The 22,370-nt window shown below is 44.4% G+C and overlaps 2 protein-coding genes across 5 annotated transcripts in view; both read right to left on the minus strand.

The window, feature by feature from the left end:
• LOC110513177 (UPF0606 protein KIAA1549L) overlaps positions 1 to 13,859 on the minus strand; it is a 150,812-nt gene extending 136,953 nt beyond the window's left edge. Inside the window, exon 1 of the mRNA XM_036981293.1 lies at positions 13,163 to 13,859. Within this exon, the coding sequence (XP_036837188.1) occupies positions 13,163 to 13,403 (241 nt within the window). The 5' untranslated portion in view covers positions 13,404 to 13,859. The remainder of the gene's footprint in view (positions 1 to 13,162) is intronic.
• Positions 13,860 to 14,617: 758 nt separating this feature from the next.
• Positions 14,618 to 22,370, minus strand: part of LOC110512935 (homeodomain-interacting protein kinase 3-like) — an 89,582-nt gene continuing 81,829 nt past the window's right edge. For all 4 annotated transcript variants that reach the window (XM_036981296.1, XM_036981295.1, XM_036981297.1 and 1 more), the window contains 3 exons: positions 21,617 to 21,876; positions 19,875 to 20,008; positions 14,618 to 19,794 (listed from right to left, as the gene is read on the minus strand). In XM_036981296.1, the coding sequence (XP_036837191.1) occupies positions 19,330 to 19,794; positions 19,875 to 20,008; positions 21,617 to 21,876 (859 nt within the window). In that variant the 3' untranslated portion in view covers positions 14,618 to 19,329. The remainder of the gene's footprint in view (positions 19,795 to 19,874; positions 20,009 to 21,616; positions 21,877 to 22,370) is intronic.

Below are 22,370 nucleotides of genomic sequence, written 5' to 3' on the forward strand. Positions count from 1 at the left end.
TGAGTTACTTAGTTCACCATCACCATGAGTTAGTTAGTTCACCCAACCTACTGAGTTAGTTCACCCTCCTACTGAGTTACTTAGTTCACCCTCCTACTGAGTTACTTAGTTCACCCTTCTACTGAGTTACTTAGTTCACCATCACCATGAGTTAGTTAGTTCACCCAACCTACTGAGTTAGTTCACCCAACCTACTGAGTTACTTAGTTCACCATCACCATGAGTTAGTTAGTTCACCCAACCTACTGAGTTAGTTAGTTCACCATCACCATGAGTTAGTTAGTTCACCCAACCTACTGAGTTAGTTCACCCAACCTACTGAGTTAGTTCACCATCACCATGAGTTACTTAGTTCACCCTTCTACTGAGCTACTTAGTTCACCATCACCATGAGTTAGTTAGTTCACCATCACCATGAGTTAGTTAGTTCACCCAACCTACTGAGTTAGTTCACCCTCCTACTGAGTTACTTAGTTCACCATCACCATGAGTTACTTAGTTCACCATCACCATGAGTTAGTTCACCCTCCTACTGAGTTAGTTCACCCAACCTACTGAGTTAGTTCACCCAACCTACTGAGTTAGTTCACCCAACCTACTGAGTTAGTTCACCCAACCTACTGAGTTAGTTCACCCAACCTACTGAGTTAGTTCACCCATCCTACTGAGTTACTTAGTTCACCCTCCTACTGAGTTACTTAGTTCACCCTCCTACTGAGTTACTTAGTTCACCCTTCTACTGAGTTACTTAGTTCACCATCACCATGAGTTAGTTAGTTCACCCAACCTACTGAGTTAGTTCACCCAACCTACTGAGTTAGTTCACCCTCCTACTGAGCTACTTAGTTCACCATCACCATGAGTTAGTTAGTTCACCCAACCTACTGAATTAGTTCACTCTCCTACTGAGTTACTTAGTTTACTATCCCACTGAGTTACACTACCGTTCAAAAGTTTTAGAACACCTACTCATTCCAATGGTTTTTCTTTCTTTTACTATTTTCTACATTGTAGAATAATAGTGAAGACATCAAACGTTGAAATAATAGATATGGAATCATTTAGTAACCAAAATAGTTTTAAACAAATCAAAATAGATTTTATATTTTATATTTAAATAGCCACCCTTTGCCTTGATGACAGCTTTGTACACTCTTGGCATTCTCTCAACCAGCGGTAGTCACCTGGAATGCAGTTCAATTAACAGGTGTGCCTTCTTAAAAGTTAACATGTAAAATGTATTTCCTTCTTAAAGCGTTTGAGCCAATCAGTTGTGGTGTGACATGGTAGGGTGGTATACAGAAGAGAGCCCTATTTGGTAAAAGACAAAGTCCATATTATGGCAATAACAATTCAAATAAGCAAAAATAAATGACAGTCCATCATTACTTTAAGACATGAAGGTCAGTCAATACGGAACATTTCAAGAAAGTTTCTTAAAGGGGAGTCGCAAAAACCATCAAGCGCTATGTTGAAACTGTCTCCCATGAGGACCGCCACAGGAATGGAAGACCCAGAGTTACCTCTGCTGCAGAGGATAAGTTCATTAGAGTTACCAGCCTCAGAAATTGTAGCCCAAATAAATGCTTCAGAGTTAAAGTAACAGTTACATCTCAACATCAACTGTTCAGAGGAGACTGTGAATCAGGCATTTTTGGTCGAATTGCTGCAAAGGAACCTCTTCTAAAGGACACCAATAATAATTTTATTTATTTATTTATTTCACCTTTATTTAACCAGGTAGGCAAGTTGAGAACAAGTTCTCATTTACAATTGCGACCTGGCCAAGATAAAGCAAAGCAGTTCGACACATACAACACAGAGTTACACATGGAATGAAACAAACATACAGTCAATAATACACTATAAACAAGTCTATATTCGATGTGAGCAAATGAGGTGAGATAAGGGAGGTAAAGGCAAAAAGGCCATGGTGGCAAAGTAAATACAATATAGCAAGTAAAACACTGGAATGGTAGATTTGCAATGGGAGAATGTGCAAAGTAGAAATAAAAATAATGGGGTGCAAAGGAGCAAAATAAATAAATAAAATACAGTAGGGAAAGAGGTAGTTGTTTGGGCTAAATTATAGGTGGGCTATGTACAGGTGCAGTAATCTGTGAGCTGCTCTGGCAGTTGGTGCTTAAAGCTAGTGAGGGAGATAAGTGTTTCCAGTTTCAGAGATTTTTGTAGTTCGTTCCAGTCATTGGCAGCAGAGAACTGGAAGGAGAGGCGGCCAAAGAAAGAATTGGTTTTGGGGGTGACTAGAGAGATTTACCTGCTGGAGCGTGTGCTACAGGTGGGAGATGCAATGGTGACCAGCGAGCTGAGATAAGGGGGGACTTTACCTAGCAGGGTCTTGTAGATGACATGGAGCCAGTGGGTTTGGCGACGAGTATGATGCGAGGGCCAGCCAACGAGAGCGTACAGGTCGCAATGGTGGGTAGTATATGGGGCTTTGGTGACAAAACGGATTGCACTGTGATAGACTGCATCCAATTTGTTGAGTAGGGTATTGGAGGCTATTTTGTAAATGACATCGCCAAAGTCGAGGATTGGTAGGATGGTCAGTTTTACAAGGGTATGTTTGGCAGCATGAGTGAAGGATGCTTTGTTGCGAAATAGGAAGCCAATTCTAGATTTAACTTTGGATTGGAGATGTTTGATATGGGTCTGGAAGGAGAGTTTACAGTCTAACCAGCCACTTAAGTATTTGTAGTTGTCCACGTATTCTAAGTCAGAGCCGTCCAGAGTAGTAATGTTGGACAGGCGGGTAGGTACAGGTAGCGATCGGTTGAAGAGCATGCATTTAGTTTTACTTGTATTTAAGAGCAATTGGAGGCCACGGAAGGAGAGTTGTATGGCATTGAAGCTTGCCTGGAGGGTTGTTAACACAGTGTCCAAAGAAGGGCCAGAAGTATACAGAATGGTGTCGTCTGCGTAGAGGTGGATCAGAGACTCACCAGCAGCAAGAGCGACCTCATTGATGTATACAGAGAAGAGAGTCGGTCCAAGAATTGAACCCTGTGGCACCCCGATAGAGACTGCCAAAGGTCTGGACAGCAGACCCTCCGATTTGACACACTGAACTCTATCAGAGAAGTAGCTGGTGAACCAGGCGAGGCAATCATTTGAGAAACCAAGGCTGTCGAGTCTGCCGATGAGGATGTGGTGATTGACAGAGTCGAAAGCCTTGGCCAGATCAATGAATACGGCTGCACAGTAATGTTTCTTATCGATGGCGGTTAAGATATCATTTAGGACCTTGAGCGTGGCTGAGGTGCAATAAGTAATAATAATATAATAATAATATATAATATAATATAATAATAATAATAAGAAGAAGAGACTTGCTTGGGCCAATGACCCCAACACACCTCCAGGCTGTGTAAGGTCTATTTTACCAAGAATTAGAGTGATGGAGTGCTGCATCAGATGACCTGGCCTCTACAATCCCCCGACCTCAACCAAATTGAGATGGTTTGGGATGAGTCGGACCGCAGATTGAAGGACTAGCAGCCAACAAGTGCTCAGCATATGTGGGAACTCCTTCAAGACTGTTGGAAAAGCGTTCCAGGTGAAGCTGGTTGAGAGAATGCCAAAAGTCTGCAAAGCTGTCATCGAGGCAAAGGGTGGCTATTTGAAGAATCTCAAATATAAAATATATTTTGATTTGTTTAAAACGTTTTTGGCTACTACATGATTCCATATCTATTATTTCATAGTTTGATGTCTTCACTATTATTCTACAATGTAGAAAATAGTAAAATAAAGGCTGTTAGCCAGCCTGCCAGCTTAGTGGAGTCTGCCACTGGCACAGTCAGTGTAGTCAGCTCAGCTATCCCCATTGAGACCGTGTCTGTGCCTTGACCTAGGTTGGGCAAAACTAAACATGGCAGTGTTCGCCTTAGCAATCTCACTAGAATAAAGACCTCCTCCATTCCTGCCATTATTGAAAGAGATCGTGATACCCCACATCTCAAAATAGGGATACTTAATGCTAGATCCCTCACATCCAAGGCAGTTATACCTGTAGTCAATGAACTAATCACTGATCATAATGTTGATGTGATTGGCCTGACTGAAACATGGCTTAAAACTGATGAATTTACTGTGTTAAATGAGGCCTCACCTCCTGGTTACACTAGTGACCATATCCCCTGCGCATCCCGCAAAAGCGGAGGTGTTGCTAACATTTACGATAGCAAATTTCAATTTACAAAAAAAAACTATGTTTTTGTCTTTTTAGCTTCTGGTCATGAAATCTATGCAGCCTACTCAATTACTTTTTATAGCTACTGCTTACAGGCCTCCTGGGCCATATACAGCGTTCCTCACTGAGTTCCCTGAATTCCTATCGGACCTTGTAGTCATAGCAGATAATATTCTAATTTTTGGTGACTTTAATATTCACATGGAAAAGTCCACAGACCCACTCCAAAAGGCTTTCGGAGTCATCATCGACTCAGACCCCAACCAAGGAGCATCAAATGTCGTGCTATAAATTCTCAGACAACCCAAAGATTCCTTGATGCCCTTCCAGACTCCCTCTCTCTACCCAAGGACGTCGGAGGACAAAAATCAGTTAACCACTTAACTGAGGAACTCAATTTAACCTTGCACAATTCCTCCAAAGCTCAGTTGTCCTGAGTCTGCACAACTCTGCCAGGACCTAGGATCAAGGGAGACACTCAAGTGTTTTAGTAATATATCTCTTGACACAATGATGAAAATAATCATGGCCTCTAAACCTTCAAGCTGCATACTGGACCCTATTCCAACTAAACTACTGAAAGAGCTGCTTCCTGTGCTTGGCCCTCCTATGTTGAACATAATAAACGGCTCTCTATCCACCGGATGTGTACCAAACTCACTAAAAGTGGCAGTAATAAAGCCTCTCTTGAAAAAGCCAAACCTTGACCCAGAAATTATTTTAAAAACTATTGGCCAATATCGAATCTCCCATTCCTCTCAAAAAAATGTGAAAAAGCTGTTGCGCAGCAACTCACTGCCTTCCTGAAGACAAACAATGTATTCAAAATGCTTCAGTATGGTTTTAAACCCCATCATAGCACTGAGACTGCACTTGTGAAGGTGGTAAATTCCCTTTTAATGACGCGAGACCGAGGCTCTGCATCTGTCCTCGTGCTCCTAGACCTTAGTGCTGCTTTTGATACCATTGATCACCACATTCTTTTGGAGGGATTGGAAACCCAAATTGGTCTACACGGACAAGTTCTGGCCTGGTTTAGATCTTATCTGTCGGAAAGATATTAGTTTGTCTCTGTGAATGGTTTGTCCTCTGACTAATCAACTGTAAATTTCGGTGTTCCTCAAGGTTCCGTTTTAGCCCCACTATTATTTTCACTATCTATTTTACCTCTTGGGGATGTCATTAGAAAACATTATGTTATCTTTCACTGCTATGCGGATGACACACAGCTGTACATTTCAATGAAACATGGTGAAGCCCCAAAATTGCCCTCGCTGGAAGCCTGTGTGTCAGACATAAGGAAGTGGATGGCTGCAATCTTTCTACTTTTAAACTCGAACAAAACAGAGATGCTAGTTCTAGGTCCCAAGAAACAAAGAGATCTTCTGTTGAATCTGACAATTAATCTTAATGGTTGTACAGTCATCTCAAATAAAACTGTGAAGGACCTCGGCGTTACTCTGGACCCTGATCTCTCTTTTGACGAACATATCAAGACTGTTTCAAGGACAGCTTTTTTCCATTTACGTAACATTGCATAAATCAGAAATGTTCTGTCCAAACATGATGCAGAAAAATGTATCCATGCTTTTGTTACTTCTAGGTTAGACTACTGCAATGCTCTACTTTCCGGCTACCCGGATAAAGCACTAAATAAACTTCAGTTAGTGCTAAATACGGCTGCTAGAATCCTGACTAGAACCCCAAAATTGTATCATATTACTCCAGTGCTAGCCTCCCTACACTGGCTTCCTGATAAGGCAAGGGCTGATTTCAAGGTTTTACTGCTAACCTACAAAGCATTACATGGGCTTGCTCCTACCTATCTTCCCGATTTGGTCCTGCCATACATACCTACACGTACGCTACGTTCACAAGACGCAGGCCTCCTAATTGTCCCTGGAATTTCTAAGCAAACAGCTGGAGGCAGGGCTTTCTCCTATAGAGTTCAATTTTATGGAATGGTCTGCCTACCCATGTGAGAGACGCAGACTCGGTCTCAACCTTTAAGTCTTTATTGAAGACGCATCTCTTCAGTAGGCCCTATGATTGAGTGTAGTCTGTCCCAGGAGTGTGAAGGTGAACAGAAAGGCACTGGAGCAACAAACCGCCCCTGCGGTCTCTGCCTGGTCGGTTCCACTCTCTCCACTGCGATTCTCTGCCTCTAAACCTATTACAGGGGCTGAGTCACTGGCTTACTGGTGCTCTTCCATGCCGTCCCGAGTAGGGGTGCGTCACTTGAGTGGGTTGAGTCACTGATGTGATCTTCCTGTCTGGGTTGGCGCCCCCCCTTGGGTTGTGCCGTGGTAGAGATCTTTGTGGGCTATACTTGGCCTTGTCTCAGGATGGTAAGTTGGTGGTTGAAGATATCCCTCTAGTGGTATGGGGGCTGTGCTTTGGCAAAGTGGGTGGGGTTATATCCTGCCTGTTTGGCCCTGTCCGGAGGTTTCATCGGATAGGGCCACAGTGTCTCCCGACCCCTCCTGTCTCAGCCTCCAGTATTTATGCTGCAGTAGTTTATGTGTCGGGGGGCTAGGGTCCGTCTGTTATATAAGGAGTATTTATCCTGTCTTATCCGGTGTCCTGTGTGAATTTAAGTATGCTCTCTCTAATTCCTTAGGACCATGCTTAAGGACTACCTGGCATGATGACTCCTTGCGGTCCCCAGTCCACCTGGCCGTGCTGCTGCTCCAGTTTCAACTGTTCTGCCTGCGGCTATGGAACCCTGACCTGTTCACCATGCTGGTCATTTATGAACATTTGAACATCTTGGCCATGTTCTGTTATAATCTCCACCCGGCACAGCCAGAAGAGGACTGGCCACTCCTCATAGCCTGGTTTCTCTTTAGGTTTCTTAAAAAGCCTGTGCACGTCGTGATTGCATTCAATTTATTCCATGTGTAACTCTGTGTTGTTGTTTGTGTCACACTGCTTTGCTTTATCTTGGCCAGGTCGCAGTTGTAAATGAGAACTTGTTCTCAACTGGCCACCTGGTTAAATAAAGGTGGGGGAAAAAATGAAAAGTAAAAAATCCTTTAAAGATGGAATCCTTAATGGTGTAACTGACACGTTTGTTTGCGATATTACAACAACACAGAAGTGACTGCAAACAATCAACACTGCGACACCAGAGAGGAGAGGAGAGGAGAGGAGAGGAGAGGAACCAGAACATTACAGGATAAAACGTCTCTGAAGCCTGACAATGATATACATTTACTTTAATTAACTGACAGAATCCATTGATTAGGAGATGACCCCAGAACCGGGAACTTGTGTCTTGTCACATTGTCATGATCTGCTTGGTAGACATTACTTCACACGATATCACTCCACACACACACACACTACATTCCCCAGGTGCAGGGTGCAGTGTGAGGGATAACAGTGGGGAGATGGCACATGGTGCTAATTAGCAACACTAGCAGCACTGTTAACCATGCCATTCTATCTACCACCTGATACAGACATGGCATAGAGGGGAGGAGACTAGAAACTGCACTAGTGGACCCTACTGACCATCACTTACCATTCAGTGACCATTACAACAGGTCAGCATGTGACCGACCGGGTACCGAACCAGGGTTGTCTGTGTGCCTCAAGACCATGTTTAGCCCACTGAGCTAAAGCCTAGGCATTACAGGTGGTAGATGAGGAAGAATGACCCCCCCATGCCAATACAAACAGTTCTCTCTCTCTCTCTCTCTCTCTCTCTCTCTCTCTCTCAAAAAACACAATCAGCAGGTTAATAGATACCTTATGTAGTAATCACCTTTCCTCAATTCAATGCAGCTCTGAATAGAAATCCCACGGACTACATCAAGCAGTATGCACAGTCATGATAAGAGAGAGACTGGAAGGGTTGTTCTTCACCACTGGCTTGAGGAATTGACAGAAGTTCAGATTTTCATATTCCACAGAGACAAACACTCCTATCGATGCACACATTCACAACACAGACAAATCAGATGGTTTTATACCCGTACAAATACAGTCAAGTGGCATGTAATTGCCTAAAGGGCCTACAGACGCAGCGTCGATTTCACACGTAGTTCTACGTACTTTTGTGTGGCTAAAATTTTGGTACGGACCGTATACAACGCTCGGTCGGTCTGTTTGCTTGAAGTGTATAGCTGCCTTTAAGCCCTAGAACTGGGATAACAAGAGATGGAAACTTCAGCACTCAAACATTAAGAGCAGCAGAGAAGTTGAGACTGAGACACAAACACACGCAAAGACACACAGGCACTCAAACACACACACAGTCCTCCGTTTCCCTGACATCTCTGTACACACCGTAATTAACTTTGACACACTAAATCAGTGCAATAAGGTGAAGCGGGACCCCAGCCACCCGAGCCATGGCCTGTTCTCCCCACTTCCATCACTAAGACGCGGGCAGCACAGGAGCATCATGGCAACAACTGGAAGACTGGCCAAGAGCTTCAACCCCCAGAACATCAGGCTGCTGAATAGACACCACTAGTCAGCTGTTTCTACCCCCAGACCATCAGGCTGCTGAATGGACACCACTAGTCAGCTGTTTCTACCCCCCAGACCATCAGGCTGCTGAATGGACACCACTAGTCAGCTGTTTCTACCCCCAGACCATCAGACTGCTGAATAGACACCACTAGTCAGCTGTTTCTACCCCCCAGACCATCAGGCTGCTGAATGGACACCACTAGTCAGCTGTTTCTACCCCCCAGACCATCAGGCTGCTGAATAGACACCACTAGTCAGCTGTTTCTACCCCCCAGACCATCAGGCTGCTGAATAGACACCACTAGTCAGCTGTTTCTACCCCCAGACCATCAGGCTGCTGAATAGACACCACTAGTCAGATACCTACTCCCCCTGTCCTCCTCAGCATTGGACACAAGAGTCAAAGTAAGCAGCCCACTGCCCCAGGCGTAAGACTGAAGGTCAGTAGCCTGGTGAGCTGCACCACAATCTATCATTGGAGAATTGTAACAGTCATTTTATTGATAGAGAGAGGACACAGATTGGGATGTCAATAAGTAATGACACAGCCAGTCTTTGTCCTTGCTCAGCACCATCGATTCTTCTAACCAATGTAATGTAAAAGCAATTACATGACACAGTGTGAGGAGAGCCTCTCATAGAGTGGTCTGTGAGGTTAACTTCAGTCAAAGCCATGTTGTCAGCACTCGTGGGCAAAGGGCAGGTCTGCAGTATAAGGACCTCATAGTGCTGACGTTGGGAGAAAGTGACTCTGCTCTGGAGGGAACACAGGTGGTGTAGGAATATACTGTTTATTTAGCTCTGCATAGGCTAGGGTATCACTTATCCACTGTGTGTTGGGCGGGGGAGGCTGTGTGTGTGTGTGTGTGTGTGTGTGTGGGGACGGGGCCACAGTGTCCCCTGATTCCCCCCCCGTCTCAGCCTCCAGTATCTATGCTGCAATAGTCTATGTGCTGGGGGGCTAGGGTCAGTCTGTCCTATCTGATGTAATTCTCCTGTCTTGTACTGTGTGATCTTAGCTATGCTCCCATCTCTCGCTCTCCTTCTCTCCTCTCCTCGAGGACCTGGCCTGATGACACCTGGCTGTCCCTGTCCCTAGTCCTGCTGCTGACCCAGTTTTGGCTGTTCTACCTGCGACCACAGAACCCTGACCTGTTCACCGGACCATCTCCCCCTGCACACACTGCTCCAGTTTACTCAAGGTCCTCATACAACACTACACTACTTCATTGACTGTTTTCAGAGGGTGGGGGAGAGAGTTGGTTACTGTAAGCTGAAGATGTGGTTCCCATAGCGACACCATGCACTGTAGTGGTTCTTTGGATTAAAGAGAGGCGAGCCACAACAAGTAAGCGCTGGCCTAGATCTGTCTAAACTAGCCAACACTTTCCCTTTAACTAACAGCCATAGTATCTACTTTAGCCTGCCATACACAGTCTTGCGTGGCAGACATGGCTCCGTGAGATTAGCCGTACGCATGCCGACATGACATACAGTACAGAGAGATAAACCTAAGCAATAAAACATGAGATGATGTGTGATATGGGGATTTAACACAGCCACTCTCACCAACAAACACCACAGTCATGCTTAAGTCCCCATAACGCACACCCTCTTTTGATGAAAAAAGTTTACCCTGAAAGCAAGAATTCTGACCCTAAATGAATGTGGGTCTATATCACTGAGGGTTCTAGTGAAGAGGTCTGCCAGCCTGTATGACTGCCTTCATCTGTATCCATCCATGCTCATTCTAACAGCTCATTCATGCCTAGAGGTGTTTTATGAATGGCAAAGCAGAGCAAACAGAGAGGGGGAGGAAATAGGGTTCTGACTAGATGGGATACAGCTTTTGTCAGATTTGACTTTTCGTAGCAAGTTAAAATAACTTATGCAGCAGGTTAGGATAATTAACGTAGCAGGTTATGAGAATTAGGATAAGGTTAGGAAAAGGGTTAGGGTTAGCTAAAATGCAAAAAAAATGCAAAAAAAACCCAACACATTTTTGACGTTAATTTGACAAAAGCTGTATCCCTTCTAGCCTTGATCAGGAAGTGGGGAAGAGATGGAAAGGAACAGCAGATAATGGAAGGAGGGCCACTAGACTAGAACACTACACCACATAACAATGGATTCTACAAAGTATAATGAAATTTCCCCCAGAGACTGATCTATGGTCAGCGTTATGTATTTCCCCCAGTGACTGATCTATGGTCAGCGTTATGTATTTCCCCCAGAGACTGATCTATGGTCAGCGTTATGTATTTCCCCCAGTGGTTATAAAGAGGATTTGAGAAGTATAAATCTGAACCTAGATCAAATCTGGGGTAACTTCTATGCAGAGAGGTAGAGTAAAGTGGTGGGCTGTGTGTTGAGTCTACTACACGCAAGCTGCCTTATGTATGAGAAGTGCAGTCATGAGAAATACATTGACTACGCATCGGAGAGTTAGTGGCTATGCTTCTTCTATCTAACAAGGCTGCTTCTTTACCAGCTTGAAGAGCAATAATCCCAACAAACTTTCCCCAATTCTCCTGGTCGCTGGAGACAAGGATTTATGTGTGCCACTACTGAAAACTGACCCAGATGCACTGTAGGCTTGTACAAGCCCACAGCACAGGCACATTACACACATGCCCACGGAGTGCACAAAACATCAGGAACACAATTCTAATATTAAGTTGCACCTCCCCTTTTGCTCTCAGAACAGCCTCAATTTGTCGAGGCATGGACTCTACAAGGTGTTGACAGGGTTCCACAGGGATGCTGGTCCATGTTGACTCCAATGCTTCCCACAGTTGTGTCAAGTTGGCTGGATGTCCTTGGTTGGGGTGGAGGACCATTCTTGATACACACGGGAAACTGTTGAGCGTGAAAAACCCAGCAGTGTTGCAGTTCTTGGCACAAACCGGTGTGCCTGGCACCTACTACCATACCCAGTTCAAAGACACTTAAATCTTTTGTCTTGTCCAGTCACCCACTGAATAACACACATACACAATCCATGTCTCAACTGTCTAAAGGCTTAAAGATCCTTCTTTAACCTGTCTCCTCCCCTTCATCTACACTGATTGAAGTGGATTTAACAGGGGACATCAATAAGGAATTAGACTGACCAGGTGAAAGCTATGTCATGGAAAGAACAGTTGTTCCTAATGTTTGTACACTCCGTGTATATTATACATGAGAAGAGATGTACAGGGGAGATATGGTAACCTAACTTCTACACTCAATGTGGACGGCTCTATTAACCTCCTTATATGTGACCAGGTAATCAACACCATCCACGAACAACAACCTGTAATCTCAGCATTACTCATAAGGCACTGCAATGAGACACTGCAGAGGAACACAAGAAATGTGCAACCATAGAGTCTATCTATACGACCCCAGTGTAACAGTATAGATATCCATCATAGGAATGTGCAGGGGCAGTAGTTGAGTGAGATGGCACACTGGGTACAGACCTCAATTCAACGTCTTTCCAAGTTGGTTCAATGGAAATTACATGGAAGCAACCTTGATTCAACCAGTGTGTAACCAGTGGGAGGCCAGCTAATGTATGGACAAATATCCTAAAAACACAACAGGTACAGTCTATATTGTATTAACTAGAGACCTATAGGCTATTAACCACAATAGCCTACATGCACTGAGAGCGAGAGAGAGGGTAGATCAAATCGGTGCATAATCATGATGAACAATAGATTAAGGTCATCAGTATACAGAGGAAATAGCACAAACACCTCAGAGACAGTCTTCAGATTGAGAGGAAGAAGCAGTTGGTGAGTTACATCATAAACAAGCAGGAAACAAAGAAGCCAGCTGCATTCTCGCGCAGTGTTGCAGCCTGCCGCGAGCTCAGCACAAAGCACATTCCCTATAGGCTCTGTCCATTCTCTCTCTTCCTCTCGCCCTCAGCTTTAGTAATGATGCATGCAAGTACTTAATGATACCGAATCGTGGTGCAATAGAAAATGATGAGCATTGGGACATCTCTTTCAGAGGTATTGAACAGTATGTGGTCGGTATAGCGCACGTCACGTTTTCAAAGGGCATGGTGGAGCTTTGATGGTTAACTTTTTCTGGGGATGAAAGAGTGTATTCATGATCTTGTCTCATGCATGTGTAGATATGGCAATACTATTAGAACCCATATGCTCTTCCAGCACGTTATCCTGAATGTTGTAGCCTACACTTTACATAACATGTATCGAATATTGCGTCCATCCATAACAATAGCGGTCCAATCCACAACAGTGGAATATGCAATGAATCAATGACTGTGCGCTGCCTGAAATATGAATGAATAATATTGAATATTTATCGGAACAGGAGAGGGGTAAGGTTGGAGTGCCAATAGGCCTATTGCAGCATTTAGCAGAAATGCTATGCATGATACATCCTCTGTTATAGCCTACAATAGCCTGCGATGGACAAAACAATGGTCAAATTCCTGTGCATCCTTACCCTCTGTGGCCTGCGCACACTGCAACAGAAGTAAGACCATTCCTATGTATAACAGACAGTTTGCAGACATCCCTTCTGCTCCATCTCTTCTCCTGGTTCTCCGAAACCACCCTGCTTCTCGCACTCTTATCCATCCCGGTGAGCGCCCGTCTCCAGCCGCCGCGCCGCAGGCAGGCAGTTTGGTGAAATCTCTCCGCGTACTCCTCAAACTGGGAGTCATTTGCGTTTCCAGTGGATGCATAGTTGAAGTTTCGGTCGTGAACAAGACATCTGATCAATCAATCCGTGTCTGGACAGTTAACGAAGCGGTCCACGGGTCTCGCCTGCAGTCCGCGGCTCCGAGGAAGAGGCATTGAGCTTTTTTTAGGGATGAGTCTCGGGGAGCGCTGCCTTCGGTCCACCCATCACTATGCGGCGCAGCGCGGCACTATGAGATGCGAGTACAAACGTCTAACATTTAGCTCAGAGCAAAAAAAATTGTCCTTAAACCGATAAGGTCAGGCCAGCTTCTAGGGCCAGTTGTGACAATGTATTGTTGGGGTGTGAAATCATTTTCTGCACGGTTTTAGTGACTCCTCCAAGTCAAGCGTGTGAGAGAAAGCGTGTACATTAGTAATGAGGGAGTTACGACCTCTGGTGGTTGTGGCAGCAGGTTGCTGTTGTCAGATTGGAGGTGATGATGGGCAAGCTGGAGGCAGAGTTCAGTTGCCTTCTTCTCTCAGAGGTCAGATTGAGTGCTGATGTATAAATGCTGTTTGATGGTCCAAGGATAATGCACCATGCCCACTTCTGTGTTCTCTCCAGATTCTCAGTAGGAAACACAGACACCTGTCAGAGTTTAGAGAGATGGTATGGACTCACATGAGGAGAGGGGATAAGAGATACAGTACAAGTCCTGGGTCATGATGTGCTGAAATTGGTATTTCAAAATGTGGGGTGTTACTGGGAATATTCAAGTGTGAAGCTGAGAATTCCCATTATGATTTGAACATAGCATTTACCTTTACTATCTTAATCCACAAGGTGGCATTCAAGGATAACGGCAATTTAAATGAAAAAGAAAACTTAAAAAAGGTGACCTCTTTATAATAGAAGCCATTTAGCAGGCCGCTTTTATTCAAAGCAACTTAGTCATACGTGCATACATTTTACGTATGGGTGGCCCAGGGTAATCGAACCCACTATCCTGGCAGTGCCAGCACCATGCTCTACCAACGGAGGCACCATGCTCTACCAACGGAGCCATACAGAGAAGACCTGGACGAAGGAGGTGAAAAAGAGAAGAACCACCGGGAACGAAGAAAACGGTCCAGAACAGAGTCCGCTGGAGATGCACTGCTAAGGCCGTTTGTTCCACGAGGAGCTGAAAGGAGTCGAGGAAGTCAGAGGACACCTTTCATCAACCCCATTAAAGACGAGTAAGACGAGAGAGAAAGAAATCACACCAAGACTAAGTGGATTTGCAGCAATAGATGATTTTTTTTTAATTCAAAGTGAATCTTGACAATAATACACCATAGAGTCTTATTTTAACACTCACCAAAAGAGTCACCTGGAAACCCGCTTAGCGTGACTAAGTAGCAAAGGCTTGGTCACACCTAAATCACTGAGAACTAGAGGAAACACTATCAAACTGTTAAGAGACATCACATCCAGATCATTCCTTTCCCCAGTCCTCGTACTGGAAATATTGCACAGTGCAAATTGCTACATGGCAAACTAGTGTGGCATAAAACCAACAAAAGCTAAACAAAAAATAAAAACAAAGCCACAAAAAAAATCTACAAGTATTAAAAACAGTAACAGTTCAGATTATAACAAGTCTATTATTTAGATGATCTAAACAGATGATTCTATAAGTTGCAGCATGAATTTACCTTTAAACAGACACAGTCGACCAGAACGCCCAAAAAGGAGAAAACAGGTTGAGAACGGATCAAAAACCAAATAGTAAGTATTGAAGTGTAACACAGTAACACATTGAACAAACACATAGACCCTGAATCAACATCTTCACACCAGATTAGAGGATTCTTCAAAATCATAAATGAATCATACTGATCATTTTACAAACTGCTATGTCTTCTGTTGTTACGTTTCATCTCAAAAATGTTGTACGAGTTCTCTGAAAACGGTTCATTCATGTGTCCAGTAGTTGTCATATGGAGTTATAACTGGAGAAATAAAAACAGTCTAGGATCATACTTTGTATCCATCTGTGTTTTTAAGTGTGGGAGAGTTTGTGCAGGCGCATTGCTGGTGAATACCATTACACAGGAACAAAGTCACAGTTAACATGCTTATATCACTGGAGAACACATATCAAGCACTCCAGGTCTGCCAAGTTCATGCCTTGTCGTAATTTCAGCTTTTTACCTAAATAAAAGATGTCATAACAAAAGCATGAAACTGAAAACATGGTTGATAAAACACCTGTCCGGCAATATTTTGGTGTTGAAATGTATAATACCTTACGCTCCTCAAGAGTAATGAATTTCAAGTGGTGCCACAATAATCTCCAGAGAGCTCCTTAACACAACGCAAACTAAATGTTTATTCCAGAGCAATTCTCTAACGTCTTATATTAACAGACTCTGTTTGGTCAATCAGCCCTTTGCGAACAGCAACAGTTTGTGGTTAAAGTCTAGAAGTCCTCTGGACTCAGTTCAGAGTTCTCCTTAACTACTCAGTCCTACAATGAGTCCACCATGTGTTATCCACTGGTTCTGACTGTCATGGTTGCAAGGTGTTTAGTCTATTGACAATGTGGGGAAAATGACAGACTTGGTGTCAGTATTTCCCCACAGATTAGTGCAGCTGACTCAGTGGTGTATTTGCACAGTATCGGAGCTGGCAGGAGGAGATGTAAGAACACTTGGTGGTACAAAGACCATAACGTTGAAGTATTGCATTTGCTGTTCAACAAGAGTGACTATCGAGAGGACTGTTAAATCAGCACGTCACTCAAAGAGCCTCTCGGTGTGTGTGTGAGTGTGTGTGTGTGAGTGAGAGACTTTGTTGGCCTATATCTATTAAACACATATGCCCTCTACACTACTGTCATGACAACGCTCATTAAACAAGTATTTTTCTAATCCCTGTTATGAGAGGTTGAATGACAGTCCGGGTGTGAAACGTTCCATTTTCTCTAGGTGATTTTTGGTCAAGTGGCCATTACTAACTCATTACTAACTCATTACTAACTCATTACTAACTCATTACTAACTCATTACTAACTTAATTCTGCAAGATGGATTTTTGTTAGATCCTCAACCCCTCCTCCCCCTCCAACACAGAGCAGGTAGAGGAGAGGGGTACTGTTACTGTATAAGGGACTACCATTGTCCCTGTCCCTATTTCGCTGACCCTCTGATTCTCAAGGCACAAGCACAGTGCTGCTCACACTGTCTGAACATCAGTACAGAACATATATGCCCAGAGACCTCCATTGATAAACACCCCTCTGTTATGAGACACTTCTAAAGGGGAGAGCGATACAATGGAGAAACCTCCTAAACAAACAGAAGGCAGATTATTCCAATATGGAACCAATGTAGAAGGGGAACCACTCATGTCACGGACAGTGACAATACTGAACAGATTTAAACGTTTGAGTAAAATCCATATTTTAAAAGGAAATAATCATTTACATTTATAAAATATTGAATGGGAACAAACACCTTGGGCTAAATTAGACATATTTTGTGTTTAATTCCCCGCGGGACCATGAGGAGTCACTACGACAACCCCTTACTAGCAGACTACTGACAGGTTGTTTGTTAGTGGTGTGACTTGGGGATAACATGTTACATACTGTAAGCCTTCCATTGAGTGTCCTGCTACCTCACAGTGCTCCTGCCATACATAACAGACGCTGTTAACTCAAATTACTACCATGATGAAGAAAGTTAAATCAATCTTGCAAGCTATAGCTTTACATGTTTACAAAACGGCAATATGAAAACATACAAAAAATGAAATGACATTGATACATCCATTTATATGCAGTGACGAGCCCAGAACGGTTAATAAGGATGAAATACTGCAAAAACACACAGACCCCCAAAACCAGAACGAATGCAACTAACGTCCATCAGCAATACAGTAGTTACAATGACGCTTCAAACATGAACGCAGAAAACCCCACACAAATCAAAACCACTTCTATTTCAGATAATTAGGGACCTATACAAAAATAGGAACGCTAGTTTTGAACTAAGAGAAATCACCTAATTTCACAGCTGTGGATCATATAGCAGCTTATCTATGATACATTCAAGAAAAATGAGACGGCTTATTAAAATGGCCAGAAAAAGCTAAACATAACCTCAGCCATGTATTATAAATGTTTTTCTATATTTTTAAATACCATTTGTTGAGATGTAACCCCAGCTCTACGACTATAGTATACTAGATAGAGGTCTATTGTGTAAAAACAGAATATATCTAGCTACCTTGCTCAGGAAATGAATTACAGTCTTTGGTGCTGCACAAGCAACTTCATTTGAAAAGACGAAAAACGTAACGCACAGAACTAGCAAAAACAAATGGAAAAATGCACACAGCATATATATATATATATATTCTCCCTGACGGAATGTATAAAATAAGCAGTCAACACCAATAAACCTTAAACAAATGGTATAATGTAAAGGGAAAAAAGTTAACTTTGTCACATGCATAAATGAGAGAACTGCACGCGACAAACTCACACCTTATTAAGCATCTGCACTAAGTAGACTAGCTCATGTATATGTATATATATATATATGTGTGTGTGTGTATGTGTGTGTGTGTGTGTGTCAAATACTGCATGGTCTGCTCAGGCTTAGAAGAATCCATACGGTTAGTGAATTAGCATTGTTGTCCTCAGCTAGTCAACGCCCACCACACTGGTAACGCAGATAGAAAAAAGAAACACACTCAAACATTTTTCTTTTTTTAAATACAAAGACAAAACAAATTAAAATCAACATCTATTTAGAGATTGTATTGCAGTTTCATCGAACAGTACAAACACTGTTAGTAGTAAGAGTTTCACTAAATAGAAATTGATTATGAAATATTAAGCAAATATTCAATGCTTGCTCTTTGTCCACTAGTTCATTCAGGGGGGAGGACGATGACAGAGAAGGAGCATGTAATAACGGACCAGCGAGCATCTGCTACAGCCAAGCACGTCGTCCTTCTTTAAGGAACAAAAGACTACCTCACTACACACTGAAATATACACCGAATCCAAACAGTAAGCACCGCTATCCGCGATACCTCACGTCCACGCAGGCTGTGCAGGGATATATATCCACACACAGGATGCATGGACTGGTAGGACCTTCAAGTGCTGCAGTCCAGTACATTAATATATTCATGGATATATTTATATATAAGTAGTAACATCAACCACCTCAAATATATAAGGCACTATGGCTGGGGACAAGTATACGATGCAGCGAGTCTCGTGACGCCAACAACAAGAGCGACGTCTAACGCATCAACTTCCTGTTTACATTTTGATCTGCTCATGCAAGATCACATGCAGCTTGAGGAGCAACAACCCTACTTTAAATCGGTTAAGTGACTCCACATTTTTAAAACACCAAAGACACTGAGAAAAGGTAGAAATACTTCAGACGCGGTACGACACACACCGTGGACAACATGTGCACCTGTCGGCCTATCGAGCTAGAGACGGGGATGGCTTTACAAATGTGGATGTGTCTTGCACACGTTCAGAAGGCAATATAGAAAAATAGCTGGGATAAGGTCTGACCTAGCAACGCCACCCGATTAGTCACCTGTTTTTTGAGGAGTATTGGTAGAAGAGCTAATGTGAAGGTATATTAAAATGTGCAAAACACAGAGAGTGAGTTACTTATCTACATTCAATCATTCCATCCATCCTTCCTTGCCCCCCTTCCTCATCCTCCATTTCACCCTCCTCCACCCAAACTTTGTGATTTTATTTTTTATAGCTCATATTTCAATTGCACCCAAGTCTATATGATTGATAAAAATAGCTTGTTTCTCTGTGGTTGTGCCATGGCTCTGGACATGAAAACCATGTTGTGGTTGTTTGTTGTGTATTCTGAGAAGGTGGCCCCTCCTGCTCGCTTGGCCCCCGGGGGGGCGCGAGGTGCATCTGGAGGGTGGGCCGCTCCGGGACCCTGTCAGATGTAGGGGTACTGGTTGAGTTTGGTGGGGCTGAGGGGGAAGGTGGCGTAGGCAGGCGAGGCCATGTAGGGGTGCGGTGGGAAGAGGGCCTTGAACTGGCCCTGGGGGTGGATAGTGGGCGAGGGCAGCAGCCGGGGGTTGATGCCCACAGTGACCTGGTGGACGATACCGCCCGGGTGAGAGATGCTGTAGGCGGGCTGCAGGACGGGCCGTGAAGCCCCGGGGGAGGCCAGGATGTGGGCCACAGGGGCTGCTGTGACCAGGGGCCCAGGGGGTGGGTAGGACAGAAGAGTATGCTGGCCGTGCGGGTGGGGGTGATGGCGGGGGCCTGAAGTGTGGTTGGGGCTGCCGTGGGGTAGGGTAAAGGAGTGCCCATGCATAGTGGGGGGGATGTAAGCCTGCGGGCGCCGGTGGGCATAGTTTCCATTCCATTCCTGGTGGCAGGAGCCGTAATGCTGGAGCTGGAAATGGAGAGAAAGAGGGATGGTTAGATATCATACACATATTACGTGTGTGTGTGTGTGTGTGTGTGTGTGCTGACCTGTCCAAAGCCCATGGGCTGCTGTTGCTGGTGCTGGAATGCAGTGATCTTCTGTGGCCGGTTGAGGAGGGGGATGGAGTGGTGCGGTTGACGGCCCGGGATACCTCGCCCTTTGAACTGGAAAGACTCTAAGACTGGAGGGAAGAGAGAAACAGAGAGCGAGACGGGGGGGGGATGAAAGAGAGGGATGAGTTTAAACACAGACATCATGACGGGCAGCAGCATCAACCCACAGAGACAGACAGTAGAGTTAAACCCTGACTGTAGTATCCATCAGCCATTGTGACAGTAGAGATTTTGCATGCTCACCACTGACTTCCACTGGGTTTGACCAAACACAGCTCCTTAACAAGTGCCATCTGTTCCCCAAGCATCATGTGGGTGTTTATAAATAGACTAGAACTGATCTGGGATCTTGTGAAGGGATGGAAGCCAAATGGGTAAGTAAGCTGGTTCGTATTCATAGTGGGGGTCATACCATTGGCTATTAATACCCCCCTAGTAGCACTAGAATAGCAAGTTGTGGCCTTTTCTGTGGGCTTTAGCTGGGAAGTGTTTCTGAATGTCAGCTATGGGAGGGGCCTGGCTGGGACATGAGAGGCCATAAGAGACTTATAAATTACCTATAAAACGGGACCTTAAAAAAGCCCAGCCCCAGGAACAGAGGGAGAAGACCACAGCTGTTATAAAGCCTACATATGACATACATAACCCCTCGGTAACACCCCACGAACGCATTCATAAACATCTAGGTGTTCATGACAGCCAGCGAACACAATGTGGCGCATGTGTGCGTGTCTGGTTGTCATCCATGTCTATGAAGGCCTAAGTCAGGTTGTAAAGCGTTCCAGGGGATGTTACGCCTGTCATACGTAGCTTCATAAGCTCCAGATCCACACAGGTAGAATAAAGGATAGATTCAAAGAAAGGGCTGTCAACAAGAAGCCAGCTGCAACCAGATTAGACAGTGTACAGGAAACACAAGTCCACTCCAGAGGCCGAAGCCAAGAGGTCTGAGGTGAGAGGTCAGGGCTGCAGCCATAATCACCTGCGAGTACCTCTGTGCCCTATAAACGAGGAGTAATCCCACACCATGTGACCTGTGGAGCAGACATCATCAGCAGTGACGAGGTATCTGACCCGCTGTGACCCTGTTAGCCCTGTGTCCGTGTGTGTCTGATCACTGACAATCATGACAGATTAAGGTTACTACTGGGTTCCAGTGTGTACTGTACATGTGACCTGCTGTGTTTTCTGTTGCCCTGTCTGCCCTGGGCAAGGTGTGTCTGTTGTGGTTACCTATGATGAGAGAACTGTGGCCACCTGTTCATGACTACTGAACCTGTTTGTTCAACCATAGGGCTGTGTGAACCAGGTGTGTCAAGTGTACGTCTAGGGTGAATCAGCCGGTTGTCTGTTTCCTGTGGGTGAATCAGCTGGTTGTCTGTTTCCTGTGGGTGAATCAGCCGGTTGTCTGTTCCTGTGGGTGAATCAGCCGGTTGTCTGTTTCCTGTGGGTGAATCAGCCGGTTGTCTGTTTCCTGTGGGTGAATCAGCCGGTTGTCTGTTCCTGTGGGTGAATCAGCTGGTTGTCTGTTTCCTGTGGGTGAATCAGCTGGTTGTCTGTTTCCTGTGGGTGAATCAGCCGGTTGTCTGTTTCCTGTGGGTGAATCAGCCGGTTGTCTGTTTCCTGTGGGTGAATCAGGTGTCTGGTGTGTGTGTGTGTGTGTGTTAGATGCTTACTGGTGTTGCCTAGCGTCTCGTTGATGTGTGGGTGGGGGTTGTTATTCTGCACCCTCATGGGCGGCACCACCATGGTGCGCACCGCCGGCTTTCTGGGCTCCGTTACCGGGGCGATGCACGCTACACGGGGCCCGCGGTTCTGGTTGCCATCGGCGATGTAGCGTTGTTCGGTGAAGGGGCTGTTGCTAGGGCCAGAGGAGTCGGAGGAAGGCGAGCCGTCCACAATGTCACAACCGCTCTCCTGCTCGTCATCTGACATACTGTAACAGACCAGATCGCACACAGAGATTATACATTCTATATTGTAACAGACCAGAGCAATCACACACAGAGATTATACATTCTATACTGTAACAGACCAGATCGCACACACAGATTATACATTCTATACTGTAACAGACAAGAGCAATCACACACAGAGATTATACATTCTATACTGTAACAGACCAGAACAATCACACACACAGAGATTATACATTCTATACTGTAACAGACCAGAACAATCACACACAGAGATTATACATTCTATACTGTAACAGACAAGAGCAATCACACACAGAGATTATACATTCTATACTGTAACAGACAAGAGTAATCACACACAGAGATTATACATTCTATACTGTAACAGACCAGAGCAATCACACACAGAGATTATACATTCTATACTGTAACAGACCAGAGCAATCACACACAGATTATACATTCTATACTGTAACAGACCAGATCGCACACAGAGATTATACATTCTATA

The sequence above is a fragment of the Oncorhynchus mykiss genome, chromosome 6 (assembly GCF_013265735.2).
Source record: "Oncorhynchus mykiss isolate Arlee chromosome 6, USDA_OmykA_1.1, whole genome shotgun sequence".
Taxonomy (NCBI): Eukaryota; Metazoa; Chordata; class Actinopteri; order Salmoniformes; family Salmonidae; genus Oncorhynchus; species Oncorhynchus mykiss.